This window comes from Salmo trutta, chromosome 6 (assembly GCF_901001165.1).
Source record: "Salmo trutta chromosome 6, fSalTru1.1, whole genome shotgun sequence".
In the NCBI taxonomy this organism is placed as follows: Eukaryota; Metazoa; Chordata; class Actinopteri; order Salmoniformes; family Salmonidae; genus Salmo; species Salmo trutta.
Window position 1 is genome coordinate 54905522 of NC_042962.1, and position 15679 is coordinate 54921200.

Here is a 15679-nt window from a genome sequence, read left to right on the forward strand (position 1 = left end):
AGACAGGGAGAGGTTGAAAGTGTCAGTGAAGACGCTTGCCAGTTGGTCAGTGCATGTTCGGAGTACACATCCTGGTAATCCGTCTGGCCCTGCAGCCTTGTGAATGTTGACTAGTTTAAAGGTCTTACTCACATCGGCTGCAGAGAGCGTAACCACACAGTCGCCTGGAACAGCTGATGCTCTCATGCATGTTTCAGTGTTACTTGCCTCGAAGCGAGCATAGATGTAATTTAGCTTGTCTGGTAGGCTCATGTCACTGGGCAGCTCTTGGCTGTGCTTCCCTTTGTAGTCTGTAATAGTTTGCAAGCCCTGTCACCTCCAACGAGCGTCGGAGCCGGTGTAGTATGATTCGATCCTAGTCCTGTATTGACGTTTTCCCTGTTTGATGGTTCGTCGCAGGGCATAGCGGGATTTTTGTAAGCTTCCGGGTTAGAATCCCGCTTATTGAAAGCGGAAGCTCTACCCTCTCTCTCAGTGCAGATGTTGCCTGTAATCCATGGCTTCTGGTTGGGGTATGTACGTACAGTCACTGTTGGGCCGACATCGTCGATGCACTTATTGATGAAGCCAGTGACTGATGTGGTGTACTCCTCAATGCCATCGGAAGAATCCCGGAACATGTTCCAGTCTGTGCTAGCAAATCAGTCCTGTAGCTTAGCATCTCTTGGGGACCTTCAATGCTGCATACATTCTTTGGTACCCTTCCCCAGATCTGTGGCTCGACACAATCCTGTCTCGGAGCTCTACAGACAATTCCTTCGACCTCATGGCTTGGTTTTTGCTCTGACATGCACTGTCAACTTTGGGACCTTATATAGACAGGTGTGCCTTTCCAAATCATGTCCAATCAATTGAATTTACCACAGGTGGACTCCAATCACATTGTAGAAACAGCTCAAGGATGATCAATGGAAACAGGATGCACCGGAGCTCAATTTCGAGTCTCATAGCAAAGGGTCTGAATACTTATGTAAATACGGTATCAGTTTTTACTTTAATATTTTCACCCCAAAATTTGTTTCGCTTTGTCATTATGGGGTAGTGTGTAGATTGAGGAACATTTTTACTTAATACATTTTTGAATAAGGGCTGTAACGTAAAATGTGGGGAAAGTCAAGGGGTCTGAATACTTTCCAAATGCACTGTATCTGAGTCATATCTGTATAATTTAAAATTAGCCTAGAAGCTATTTTGGCTAGGGCACCCTGTAGCGTGGATGAATGCATTAGATCAAGCACACAGATCCAAGCTTACAACAAATTAGGTCATCTCTTGATGATGCAGTTGACTTTGTAATATGCTTATCATACCTCTAATCACAGCAGTGATCTGGTCCCTACACTGTGTAACAAATCACACCCTATATAGTGCACTACTTTGGACCACAGCCCATAGTCAAAAGAAGGCCACTATAGAGAATAGGGTGCCATTTGAGACAATATGTGACTCAATGACGGTCTGCACAAAGCCTTCTCAGGCAGAGCTGATGCTGGGAAAGAACCTGGACAACCTAGAGACTTGGGTTGTAAACGTCTTTAATGGTTCCAACAAACAGCAGAACAAAGCCCATGGCTCTGTCCCAATACTTCAGAGATGGACCCTTCCTTCCATGTTTCCTTAAGGTCAGTGATGGGGTAGGGGAAAGCAAAGTTATCACATTATTTCCCCCATCCAACTAACTCAGATTCGTGATTACTTCAGAAAAGGACGGATGCATTTCTAAAGTATTTCAACAGGGCCCAATATATTTACATAAGGTTGAGTTGACATAATTTGGGGTGATTTAGGGGGAAAGTGAGGATTACACTCCACAAATCACCAGATATCATGGGGAAATCATCAAGATCTCCATCTCTACGTAGCTCTATTAACTTAATGTGTATTCAGAATTGTCGTCAAACCAAATGGCAGTGAAAACCAACGTGTGGATGTAAGAGTAGTGATAAATCAAGGACCACATGACGTAACCCCATTGGTCTACTGTTAGATGCTTCATTGCCTCTAGGTTGACATGTTCCAACATCTACACTACCACACTACTTAGAATGCATATATTTTGTGTGGGTTCTACTTGAGAAACCTGAGTAGAATGGCTGGCAGTTCTAGGACACTGCAGGTCTACTATAGATCAGACAGACCACAATCGATACAAGACACTTCAAAAACCCTCAGTTGTGAGAAAACACAATGAAAGGCTGGGATTCAATCCGATCGCGCTTTGTTGACAATGTGCCATTTAAAGGACAACGTCGGATTGAGCCGATATATGCCGTGTCCACCGTTAAAATGGTCTCCACAAAAAACGGGAACATTGCCTTTAAGGTGCATTGTCGACAAAGCGCGATCGGGGCTGAGTCCATCCCCATTTCTCTCGCTCTTTCTCCCTCTGCTCCTCTTGTTAACGGTCTGGTCGTTGGAGGCAGAAGACTTTAGCCCGGTGGTCTCCAGAGGCAGTGACTGCCATAGAGGCTTCTCTGTGAGGGAGGAGAGATAGTCAGATGAGAATAGGAGCCTTTCTGGCTCAAGTAAGTAGAATATAAGTTCCCCATAACCACTGACACAGGGTCAGACTTTTTGTTCATACGCCTAATTGAAAAGGTTAGGATCTGTGACTAGCGTGTGTGTGTGTGTTGGTGTGTGTGTGTGTACCTGTTCAGTGTGAAGTCGAGGATCTCCGCCTGGTGACCACGGTACTCTGACACCATGGTTCCCGAGCGGGCATCCCACAGCCTCACCGCCCCGTCCAGACTACAGGTGGACACCACAGAGGATGACTCCTCCCACTGCAGTTTAACAATGCCAGCCTGACACACACACACACAGTCGGTTATAGAGCATATATCAAGGCATATGAAAATAGCAGAGCAACACGTCTCTACAATCCATGATCGGAGGATTATTGGGGGTTTGGTTGTGAGTTGGGAGCCTGTTGGATGGCTGGTTTCTTACCTGGTGCTGACACTTGTGTCTGAGGACCTGTGAGGAGAGGTCATAGATAGCCAGGGTCCCATACAGATACGCCACCGCTATCAGGGGCAACCTGGACAACAGAGAACACGGCATCGTTCAAAACATGGCAACTGTTACACACCTTATGCCATGTAGTTCATTTAAGGTTAACTTGTGATTCTGGTCTTATGTTGAAAACATGAAGTCTTACACATTGCAGAACCCCACTGACTCCACCGAGTTGGTCTCCTCAGCATCCTCCTGCGAGGCTTTGGCTTTGGCCCCGTCCACAGAGAACACACCCAACACCTACACACCCCGTTAGATACATTCCAGTTATACAGCATATACCAACGGATAAGTAGCAGGACAGCACATCTCTAAAACCCATAACATGTTGGTCTATTGAACACGACAGAACCTTTTCCTTGTGAATAATGCATGTCAATCTCCCCATGTCATCACGTCATCTGTCCCACCATGTAAACCCAGAAGTACTGTTTTCATTCCCACTATCCTCTGTACATAGCCTCTACCGTAGCTCCAGTAGTTACGTGGCCTCTACCGTAGCTCCAGTAGATACGTGGCCTCTACCGTAGCTCCAGTAGTTACGTGGCCTCTACCGTAGCTCCAGTAGTTACGTGGCCTCTACCGTAGCTCCAGTAGTTACGTGGCCTCTACCGTAGCTCCAGTAGTTACGTGGCCTCTACCGTAGCTCCAGTAGTTACGTGGCCTCTACCGTAGCTCCAGTAGTTACGTGGCCTCTACCGTAGCTCCAGTAGTTACGTGGCCTCTACCGTAGCTCCAGTAGATACGTGGCCTCTACCGTAGCTCCAGTAGTTACGTGGCCTCTACCGTAGCTCCAGTAGTTACGTGGCCTCTACCGTAGCTCCAGTAGTTACGTGGCCTCTACCGTAGCTCCAGTAGTTACGTGGCCTCTACCGTAGCTCCAGTAGTTACGTGGCCTCTACCGTAGCTCCAGTAGTTACGTGGCCTACCGTAGCTCCAGTAGTTACGTGGCCTTACCGTAGCTCCAGTAGTTACGTGGCCTCTACCGTAGCTCCAGTAGTTACGTGGCCTCTACCGTAGCTCCAGTAGTTACGTGGCCTCTACCGTAGCTCCAGTAGTTACGTGGCCTCTACCGTAGCTCCAGTAGTTACGTGGCCTCTACCGTAGCTCCAGTAGTTACGTGGCCTCTACCGTAGCTCCAGTAGTTACGTGGCCTCTACCGTAGCTCCAGTAGTTACGTGGCCTCTACCGTAGCTCCAGTAGTTACGTGGCCTCTACCGTAGCTCCAGTAGTTACGTGGCCTCTACCGTAGCTCCAGTAGTTACGTGGCCTCTACCGTAGCTCCAGTAGTTACGTGGCCTCTACCGTAGCTCCAGTAGTTACGTGGTCTCTACCGTAGCTCCAGTAGTTACGTGGTCTCTACCGTAGCTCCAGTAGTTAGTAGTAGTGGTCTCTATCCTACAGTAGTTACAGTTGAAGTCGGAAGTTTACATACACCTTAGCCAAATACATTTAAACTCAGTGTTTCACAATTCCTGACATTTAATCCTGGTAAAAATTCCCTGTCTAAGGTCAGTTAGGATCACCACTTTATTTTAAGAGAATGTGAAATGTCAGAATAATAAGAGAGAGAATGATTTATTTCAGCTTTTATTTCTTTCATCACATTCCCAGTGGGTCAGAAGTTTACATACACTCAATTAGTATTTGGTAGCATTGCCTTTAAATTGTTTAACTTGGGTCAAACGTGTCGGGTAGCCTTCCACAATAAGTTGGGTGAATTTTGGCCCATTCCTCCTGACAGAGCTGGTGTAACTGAGTCAGGTTTGTAGGCCTCCTTGCTCGCACACGCTTTTTCAGTTCAGCCCACAGAATTTTCTATAGGATTGAGGTCAAGGCTTTATGATGGCCACTCCAATACCTTGACTTTGTTATCCTTAAGCCATTTTGCCACAACTTTGGAAGTATGCTTGGGGTCATTGTCCATTTGGAAGACCCATTTGCAACCAAGCTTTAACTTCCTGACTGATGTCTTGAGATGTTGCTTCAATATATCCACACAATTTTCCTGCCTCATGATGCCATATATTTTGTGAAGTGCACCAGTCCCTCCTGCAGCAAAGCACCCCCACAACATGATGATGCCACCCCCGTGCCTCACAGTTGGGATGGTGTTCTTTTGTTTTATCAGACCAGAGGACATTTCTCCAAAAAGTACAATCTTTGCCCCCATGTGCAGTTGCAAACCGTAGTCTGGCTTTTTTATGGTGGTTTTGGAGCAGTGGTTCTTCCTTGCTGAGCGGCCTTTCAGGTTATGTCGATATAGGACTCGTTTTACTGTGGATATAGATACTTTTGTACCCGTTTCCTCCAGCACCTTCGCATGGTCCTTTGCTTTTGTTCTGGGATTGATTTGTACTTTTCGCACCAAAGTACGTTCATCTCTAGGAGACAGAATGCGTCTCCTTCCTGAGCGGTATGACGGCTGTGTGGTCCCATGGTGTTTATACTTGCGTACTATTGTTTGTACAGATGAATGTGGTACCTTCAGGCGTTTGGTAATTGCTCCCAAGGATGAACCAGACTTGCGGAGGTCTACAATTTTTTTTCTGAGGTCTTGGCTAATTTCTTTTGATTTTCCCATGATGTCAAGCAAAGAGGCACTGAGTTTGAAGGAAAGCCTTGAAATAGATCCACAGGTACACTTCCAATTGACTCAAATGATGTCAATTAGCCTATCAGAAGCTTCTAAAGCCATGACATCATTTTCTGGAATTTTCCAAGCTGTTTAAAGGCACAGTCAACTTAGTGTATGTAAACTTCTGACCCACTGGAATTGTGATACAGTAAATTATAAGTGAAATAATCTGTCTGTAAACAATTGTTGGAAAAATGTCTTGTGTCATGTACAAAGTAGATGTCCTAACCGACTTGCCAAAACTATAGTTTGTTAACAAGAAATTTGTGGAGTGGTTGAAAAAAAGAGTTTCAATGACTCCAACCTAAGTGTATGTAAACTTCCGACTTCAATTGTACGTGTCCTCTATCCTACAGTAGCTACGTGTCCTCTATCCTACAGTAGCTACGTGTCCTCTATCCTACAGTAGCTACGTGTCCTCTATCCTACAGTAGCTACGTGTCCTCTATCCTACAGTAGCTACGTATCCTACAGTAGCTACGTATCCTACAGTAGCTACGTGTCCTCTATCCTACAGTAGCTACGTGTCCTCTATCCTACAGTAGCTACGTGTCCTCTATCCTACAGTAGCTACGTGTCCTCTATCCTACAGTAGCTACGTGTCCTCTATCCTACAGTAGCTACGTGTCCTCTATCCTACAGTAGCTACGTGTTCTCTATTATACAGTATGTGATGTGTTCTCTATTATACAGTATGTGATGTGTTCTCTATTATACAGTATGTGATGTGTTCTCTATATGTGATGTGTTCTCTATTATACAGTATGTGATGTGTTCTCTAGTATACAGTATGTGATGTGTTCTCTAGTATACAGTATGTGATGTGTTCTCCATCATGCAGTAGTGCCCGCTGCCCACCTTGCCAGTGGCAGTGTTGATGAGCTTGGCGCGGCCGTCCACGGAGCCCGTCAGCACCAGAGAGCCGTCCTTGTTACAGGCCAGGCACGTCAGCGCCCCCTGGTGCCCATCATGACCTGAGGTGGCCAGAGAAGTGCGGAGACAGTTGAGTGGGGATAGAAGTTGTCCCTTATCGCTGGTCCAGTGGCAGTTATTATTGTTCTATCCTCAGAATAGTCAAGATTAGGATTTGGGGTTTGGTCATCTGCTCTAGATATAAAGTAAGCCATGTACACTAATAAACACATTCCACACTGATTTTCATGAGCTATTCCACACTTAATCCCAGTGACCATGACACACATCCTGCCGTCTGGCAGTAGTGGGGATTGTCACATACTCTGTTCAGGCGTGCGACAACTTGGCCAAACTCACCTTTAATCACATGGGTGGCGTTTCCCTGCTTGAGGTCCCAAAGTCGTACGTTCCCATCTTCATAACCCACCACAGCTCTCTTCCCTGTGGAGAAAAGACTAAGTTGTTACATGTTCAACCTGGCAGCACAGATCATGGTAGAGTGTTCTGTGCTGAATTGTCCTTTACTCTTGGCTGGGGAGACAGTCTCACCGTCTGGCAGGACCTTTCCACTGGTCGACTGGCAGCCGGGGCCCTGCAGGGTCTTACAGTCACCCCCTGGGATCTTCCACATCCAAACGTTACCGTCCGCCATGCCCGCCAGCAGCACCGGGGCGCAGGGATGCCACTCCATCCACTAACAAACACACACACAGCAACTTCAGATGCCAAAACTTGATTTAACTACCTAGCTTAATCAGGCTGAATCAGGTGTGGCTGTGTGTTCCTGCTGGGCTACAACAAATATGCGCACCCTGTTTTGGGCCTGGCTGCGTTCTTCCTCACCTCCAGGTCTCCCACCTCGAAGGACCACACCTCCTGCTTGGTCTCCACCTTCCACACCTTGATCAGCCCGCTCATGTCCCCCGTGGCCACCAGGGAAGAATCATGGCTGAATAAAACACTCGTCACGGAGTCCTTATGGCCTACGGTTGTGGAAAAAGAAGGACTGGGGTTTAATATTGGGAGCAACACAAATATTTGTTTATTCTGAGCTCAACTATCCTGTAGCATAAAGAAATGTCCTATTGGGATGTCAAAGCTAAATTTAAACCACAACAACTAATTGATGACAGCTTGGAGAGTAAGGAGACTCACCTGTACATTCAAACAGCACTTCCCCATCACTCACTCTCCAGACATAGGCCTTGTCGTCCTCTCCTCCGGTCACAGCCAAGCTGTTTGTGGCTGGGTCCAGACTCACACAGAACACGGAGCCTGGAAAACACAAGTCAATGTGACAACAGAAAAAAAAGACCCATACATGTCCCTGGCCTATCCAATAGCTTCCACCTGTCTCCTTCCCTTCAATACATGAAATGACTGTAAAGTCATCCACCCTTTACTGTCAAATCCTATCAATATAGCGGTGGTGGTGATGGACAAGATAACGAGATGGACCAACTACCGGCAACTGCCACTGAGTTGTGAAGAGACTGAAGAAAAGCACTAGTCAGGTGATATAGTTAGCTAGCTAGTACCCGTGTGTTTGGAAAAGGTCAGTTCGCTGTCATCTTGCTCCTTTTCCTGCTCCATCTCGTCGTCGGTATCCCAGTCTTCCTGTTCATCGTCTCCGTCCTCAGTCTCTCCGACGTCCACGTCCTCGAACTCATCCGCCAAATCATCTGTCCGTCAGAGTGAGGTATTACTGTACTTGACACATGTACCTCTCTTTGTTTTATATCACGACATTAACTCATAGAAAGTCTAACCAAGACAATGCCACCAGCGTCCAAGAGACAATTTATTTTGCTCAATCAATGACAGTCCATGTGGCAAGTCCTCATACAGTTATAAGGACATTAACTAAATCCCACCCCTTGAAGCATCTGATTCTGACCAACTAACGTTATCTAGCTAAACATGCAACCATCATTACCTGGGTTTTGCTCTGTTTCGTTAAGGTCGATGACTTCTATAATCTCTTCATCCCCGTGGAATTGTACCGAATTTTCGTCCGAGTAATCCATGATAGCTAGCTAGATGTTACCAAGGTGGCTAACTTAAATTAGCTGCCTAATTTGAGAGCTGAAAAGTTTGCTAGCGCGACAAATGTTGAAAACAGGTCAAGATACTATGTTAAGTCAATCACAGAAAACGCTAAAGATTGTTATTTATTGGTGCTGACCGAAGAACAAATTCTAGCTAGAAAGAAAAACATCTAAATAGTGTCCCCATGTTTTTTTCACATGTGGGAAAGTCTCCGGAATTATCTGGCACTCCGTGATGACGTCAATTAAACATTTAATACTATTGGTGTTTCACCCTGAAGCTTCACACGCCCCCTTCATAGTAACAACCAATCCATGCCAAAGTGGGCGGGACTTCTTCAACATGACATCGGAGAGTAACATCCTGAACCTTATTCACTAGATGGCACAATAACACCATTATCATCATGCTGGCTTTCATCCTTCCCCTCTTCTGATATTGCGTTTCCCAACTCCGGTCCTCGAGTACCTCCAACAGCACACAATTTTGTTGTAGCGCCGGAAAAAAAAGCACCTGATTTAACTTGTCAAGGGCTTGATGATTAGTTGGCAAGTACAATCGGCTGCGCTTTTCCGGGTACAACAAACAAATGTACTGTTGTAGTACTCAGGACCGGAGTTGGGAAACACTCTTCTAATATAATATTTTCTGGTAGACTAATGTGAAATGATCTGAACACAGAATAGGTGAAAGATAGATTTCACAACTTCCACCTACCCTATCGGATCTGCTAACGTACTGTATATATCCAGAGTAGTAAAGAGTAGGCCCTAGGGCTCGATTTGGAATTGGGCTCCATGTGAATTTCCTCTAATCTAATTGGCTATCCAATCAGACGTAAGTATTCACGACATGTGACTTTGGAAAACGGGTCCCTCAATAATGCAACTTGTTATTCCCTTCATAAAAAACGCTCTATGGCTGCTGTTATTCCCAGTTTAGGCTTCTTCTAGTTCTTGCAAACAGCCTATCGCCGTGAGTATAGACATGTTTCGTTTTTTCCTAATTTCTCCTTTGTGTGTAATGCCTTGTCCTCTTACCTTTCTATATTTTGACTTAAAGTGCAAGTGTTCTGGTAGTTCTGTTAACTGTGTAAATAGTGTGCCTGTGGAATTGTAGTGATTGAGTGGGCACCAGCTGAAGGGCAGGTGCATTAGCTTCTTTGCATCCACAACTCTTCCCAGGAGGGCTTGCATGTTGGCGATGCACTTGAGTCAATGTTTGAATAATTTCAACAGCCACTAAAACATGTACTTTGTATCTCAGAAGCGGAAAGATGTCTGGTCGTGGAAAGAAAGCTGTCTCCAAATCGAAGACTCCTACAAGTCGCTCAGTCAGGGCAGGTCTCCAGTTTCCTGTAGGCAGAATTCACCGTCTGCTGAAGAAGGGACATTACGCTACCCGCATTGGTACAGGAGCTGCAGTCTACCTCGCTGCCATACTGGAGTATCTCTGCGCTGAAGTCCTGGAGCTGTCGGACAACGCGGCCCGTGACAATAAGAAGTCGCGCATTGCTCCACGGCACATCCAACTAGCTGTGCGGAACGATGAGGAGCTGAACACCCTGCTGGGTGCGGTCACCATATCGGAGGGTGGTGTCCTTCCAAACATCCAAGCCACGTTACTCCCCAAGAAGACCAAGCTACCTAAAGACGGCGGCAGCAATGCCAAAGACGTCCAGTCTCAAGAGTTTTAAAATGTACCTTACAAGCTTTTACCGCAAACTTGTCCCTTTCACCGTTTTCCTTAATAAAATAACTCATTTAAAGAATGTCTAGTGTTGGCCAGCTGATGCACTGCAATGTCCAGACATGGCCTATGTTAAGCCTTATTTAAATATTTAATTCATTGAAATTCATTTATGAAATTCATAAATCAGGGCTGGGGTCAATTCAGGAAGTGCTTTCAATTCACTCATTGACACTTTTGCCAAAAAAATGCTTCTCAGTTTGAGAAGTTGTTACAGAAATAATGCCAGTTCACTGGAATATGAATTTCAATGTACTTCCTGAATTGACTGACTTCAATTTGAATTGACTTTGAGGAATGAGGTAGGCCTACTGGTTTCATGAGCTAAAACCAATACCCTGGGATTGTGTGGGGGTCTGACTGCTCCAACACATGTGCATAACTGGGTTCTAGTGATTGAGTTTAAAAACTAGGACATTGCACAACTGAATCTTAATGGCTTATTTTCCATCCAAAAGCCGGTGTAGCAGCTTGAGCGCACCCCTCAGCTAGCTTGAAATGTGTCGGGAGCCATCCAATTTTGTATCCTTTGTGTGGCTCAACCTGTTTGACCTGTTAGAGGGGTTGTGATGCAGAGGACCACTGGCCAGTCAGACAATGGACAAAGCTCAACAGCACACTGACCCCTGTTACACTGGGATGGGGGGGAAGCAGAATTTAGAATTACATGGGAGAAATTTGCATCAATATTGAGTAACTGGCCCTGGCTTGATTCTCTCCCTGCGCATACTAGCCAGACCTTTTAAACTTTATATTGAGCTCCTTTTCATATCTAAGAGTGGCTGCCATTGACTATTATTATAAATGAAAGCACTATTGTCTGTTCACTGTTCAAGGCTGTGTCTGTGTACTTTGTCTGGGCTTACTTCTCTGTGCTCCTGAGTCTTTGATCCTAGGGAGCAGGCCTGGCATGGGGTTGCCTGCGGGCATTGTGCCCGGGAGGGTTTCACTGATGGGCAGACCTTCAGCGTGGACAAACACTACAGTACTGCACCATGATAAGGAAAAGCATTCCAGGTAACCTGGGTAGAATGGTTCAGTACAATGTTTATCAATAGTTATGTCAGATGTGATATGTTTGTGTATGATAATGAGAGGATTTCCTATTGCAAAAGAAATATAGGCAACATGATGTATTGTGTCCATGGTTTCTCCTTCCTCTTTCTCAATCCATCTAAATACCCAATTTGTCTAGAAGTCACATGAAACAATGTTTTTCAGGTCTCTACTTTTGTCCTACTCGCTCAGACATATGTGATAACTGAACTGTGGGTGGGCTTCTTTAAACTGTCATAGGGATGACAAAACAGTCAGACACCAGAATCAGTCATAATTGATGTCAGTTTATCACAAAAATAAGCCTGTTTAATATTGACACTCTGGGATGGTGTACACACACACACACTCATACATACTGTACATGCACATAAGAAAGAGCGCACACATACACTACCGGTCAAAAGTTTTAGAACTCCTACTCATTTAAGTGTTTTTCTTTATTTTTACTATTTTCTACATTGTAGAATAATAGTGAAGACATAAACTATGAAATAGCACATGAAATCATGTAGTAACCAAGAAAGTGTTAAACAAATCAAAATATATTTTATATTGGAGATTCTTCAAATGGCCATCCTTTGACTTGATGACAGCATGGCACACACTTTGCATTCTCTCAACCTGCTTCACCTGGAATGCTTTTCCAACAGTCTTGAAGGAGTTCCCACATATGCTGAGCACTTGTTACCTGCTTTTCCTTCACTCTGCGGTCCGACTCATCCCAAACCATCTCAATTTGGTTGAGGTCGCGGAATTGTGGAGGCCAGGTCATCTGATGTAGCACTCCATCACTCTCTTTCTTGGGCAAATAGCTCTTACACAGCCTGAAGGTGTGTTGGGTCATTGTCCTGTTGAAAAACAAATGATAGTCACACTAAGCCCAAACCAGATGGGATGGTGTATTGCTGCAGAATGCTGTGGTAGCCATGCTGGTTAAGTTTGTCTTGAATTCTAAATAAATCACAAACAGTGTCACCAGCAAAGCACCCCCACACCATCACACCACCTCCTCCATGCTTTACGGTGGGAAATACACATTGCGGAGATCATCCGTTCACCCACACTGCGTCTCACAAAGACACGGCGGTTGCAACCAAAAATCGCCAATTTGGACTCCAGACCAAAGGACAAATTTCCACCGGTCTAATGTCTATTGCTCATGTTTCTTGGCCCAGGCAAGTCTCTTCTTATTGGGGTCCTTTAGTAGTGGTTTCTTTGCAGCAATTCAAGCATGAAGGCCTGATTCACACAGTCTCCTCTGAACAGTTGATGTTGAGATGTGTCTGTTACTTGAACTCTGTGAAGCATTTATTTAGGCTGCAATTTCTGAGGCTGGTAAATAATGAACTTATCCTCTGCAGCAGAGGTAACTCTTAGCCTTCCATTCCTGTGGCGGTCCTCATGAGAGACAGTTTCATCATAGCGCTTGATGGTTTTTGCGACTGCACTTGAAGAAACTTTCAAAGTTCTTGAAATGTTCCGTATTGACTGACCTTCATGTCTTATCTTCTGTATACCCCCCTACCTTGTCACAACACAACTGATTTGTTCGAACGCATTAAGAAGGTAAGAAATTCCACAAATGAACTTTTAACAAGGCACACCTGTTAATTGAAATGCATTCCAGGTGACTACCTCATGAAGCTGGTTGAGAGAATGCCAAGAGTGTGCAAAGCTGTCATCAAGGCAAAGGGTGGCTATTTGAAAAATGTCAAATATATTTGGATTTGTTTAACACATTTGTGGTTACTACATGATTCCACATGTGTTATTTCATAGGGTTGATGTCTTCACTATAATACAATGTAGAAAATAGTAAAAATAAAGAAAAACCCTTGAATGAGTAGGTGTTCTAAAACTTTTGACTGGTAGTGTACTTACACACTCACACAAATGCACACAAGTTAGCGCGCGCACACACACACACACACACTGTAATTCCAGACTCATTTTCTTGGGCCTGGAAGCTGTTAGAGAGGGAGGGAAACATAATGAGTTTGCAGGTCTGGGACCCTTTGGTGGAAACTTGTGGACTAGTTGGCTCTACTGTAAAAGCCTTGCTCTGCTTTCGTTTAACGAGAACACTTTATGGCCGTTTCAACACATTACAGCCCCCCATTTCCCTTTCATTCTCCCTAAACCTAGTTTCCATTTGCAAACATATAGGTGATAGATTTTTTCATTTTCTCTTGTTATGTAGGGCAGTGGTTCTCAACCCTCTCCTTGGGGACCCACAGACGTTTCACAATTTTGTTTTAGCCCTGTATTAGCTCACCTGATTCATCTAAGGAAGGATTTGATGATTAGTTGACAAGTTGAATCAGGTGTGCTAGCTCTGGAATAGATCAAATCCATGGAACGGCTGGGGGTCCCTGAGGAGAGGTTTGACCACCACTGATGTAGGGCACCTTTTTTTCACTCACATGAAGTTCTGTATGACACATGCTACAAATAATGAGCATGGCCTAGTTCACAAACTGTGGCTTCTTTGCTTCACTGCTGTCATAGCCAAGTTGATGTCTGGACAGAAAACATTTTGCCAGTGAACAGGCCAGAAGCTGGTGTTGAGAGTTGTTGGTGGAATTTAGAACCCTTGTCTTAGTTGGTGTGAAACATATTCACACCAGTCTTACATAGTGTATATGGGTCTGTATGACTCTGACCGGCCCATCAATGCTAGACATAGGTATTTTGGAGATCCACTATACTCATTCAACATTCATTTCCTGGGCCAAACATACTCTGTAAAACAAGACAAGTTGACATATTAACAGGGTATGTAAACAGGTATTTTTTTCAGCTGTAAACTCCTTTGTAGTGTCAGTGAGGTCTGTGTGCAGTGGGACAGTGATTTGTGGCTGATGTTGGGTGAGGAACAGACTTCCCTTTGCAACCACTTATAGCCAGTTAGACTAAAACGGGGCCTTGTGTTCTCCATACACTCTGCTCTCAGTGCTGTGGTTAACTGCTAAAGCCATAACCACAGGTCCAGGAACACTGTGGGTCTATTCACTCAGTGTGGTTTGGCGTAGCTGTGGTGGGAAGAACTGATCCCAAGTCAGTTGTTATATTTAATAAGAGCTGAGAGTTTCTAATGCATTTAGAACGCATTTTCTTCCAAATAAAAAGGTCTCTAAAACTTTTCAAAGTGCCTACGGTCGTGTCTGTAAAATCAACATTTAACTGAATAGGAGTATGGCCTCAACTCCCATGACAGAAACAGCCAAGTTGAAATGTGTCTACCACTGTACCAGCGCTGGTCGTTCTTAACTTTGATAGCTAATTCTATAGCTCCCACCAAGGTTATTATAGTTCTGTTTTTATATTAGTTAGAATTTTTCTAATTGTTTTTAAATGATTTTAAATTCTGTTTAATTTCAGTTAGTTGTCAGACCTGATTTGCTCATTTTCTTCTAGTTTAAGTTGTATAAAAATATTTGTATTTAGTTTTTATATTATTTAGTCTTAGTGTTATGGTCAGAAAGCAAGTGTGGGAGGCTAGGAGCCATTTGTGTTGTACAGTTTTTTTTTGTGACTTGGAATTTAAAGGAATAGTGCAGAGACTGATGCAATAAATATGATGGGAGGAAACTCTCTCGCCCATGTTTACACATTTTAGTCATTTGGCAGACGCTCTTATCCAGAGCGACTTTGAGGACCAAATAGGGTTAAGTGCCTTGCTCAGGGGCACATCGGCAGATTTTTCACCTAGTCGCTCTGGCCCAACACTCTTAACCGCTAGGCTACCTGCCACCAGTCCAATGCTTTTTAACTTAAGTGGTACATATACAGTATGTAAGAAGAATCAAGTTAGCTACCAAGCCGTGTTTTTCACAGGTTAGCATTTTTCGTCATGAATCTTGTTCTGGATGCAGATCTGTGGAGTGGTCACTAGCTAGCAAAGCCACACAGTTATAAAATCTGATTTTAAACCTAACCTTAACCACACTGCTAACCCAAATGCCTAAACCTAACCTTAAATGATGACCAAAAAATGCATTTCTGTTTTCATAAATGTTTTACAATATAGCCAATTTTGACTTAGCAGCTTGGCCTAAGGGGAAATCGCTCAGTTCTGCCTGTAGGACAAATCTCATCACAGTAAAAAGCACAGAGTTTCTTTAAACCCAGAGGCGCAACATCGTGAGACTTCCGGGAATGCTTGTGAAACAGACCAAGCAGAACAGGCATGGGTTTGGGGTTTGAGAAGTAAATGAGGGAAGTGAAAAATAATCTTCCTTAGTTGTTGAT

General features: G+C 44.3%; 2 protein-coding genes across 2 annotated transcripts; one reads left to right on the top strand and one right to left on the bottom strand.

Moving 5' to 3' along the window:
• Positions 1-1518: 1518 nt before the first annotated feature.
• On the bottom strand, positions 1519-8858 carry LOC115196338 (angio-associated migratory cell protein). The gene is made up of 11 exons (XM_029757079.1): positions 8508-8858; positions 8110-8253; positions 7727-7846; positions 7415-7554; positions 7121-7265; positions 6929-7012; positions 6515-6630; positions 3161-3258; positions 2950-3040; positions 2650-2804; positions 1519-2474 (listed from the first exon to the last, which is right to left on the bottom strand). The coding sequence occupies exons 1-11, from the start codon at positions 8596-8598 to the stop codon at positions 2399-2401; spliced, it is 1260 nt and encodes a 419-aa protein (XP_029612939.1). The 5' UTR covers positions 8599-8858; the 3' UTR covers positions 1519-2398.
• A 627-nt stretch (positions 8859-9485) lies between these two features.
• LOC115196339 (late histone H2A.2.2) lies at positions 9486-10391 on the top strand. The gene is made up of 2 exons (XM_029757080.1): positions 9486-9595; positions 9887-10391. Exon 2 carries the CDS (start codon positions 9897-9899, stop codon positions 10314-10316), a length of 420 nt encoding a protein of 139 aa, XP_029612940.1. The 5' UTR covers positions 9486-9595; positions 9887-9896; the 3' UTR covers positions 10317-10391.
• The last annotated feature ends 5288 nt before the right edge of the window (positions 10392-15679 follow it).

Bases quoted from the DNA above. Each gene is read 5' to 3' on its own strand.
- LOC115196338 (XM_029757079.1), bottom strand. From the start codon at position 8,598: ATGGATTACTCGGACGAAAATTCGGTACAATTCCACGGGGATGAAGAG. The intron at 8,254-8,507 runs GTAATGATGGTT...TCTGACGGACAG, and splicing joins CGAAACAGAGCAAAACCCAG to ATGATTTGGCGGATGAGTTC. The intron at 7,847-8,109 runs GTACTAGCTAGC...TGTGTTTTCCAG, and splicing joins GACCTTTTCCAAACACACGG to GCTCCGTGTTCTGTGTGAGT.
- LOC115196339 (XM_029757080.1), top strand. From the start codon at position 9,897: ATGTCTGGTCGTGGAAAGAAAGCTGTCTCCAAATCGAAGACTCCTACA.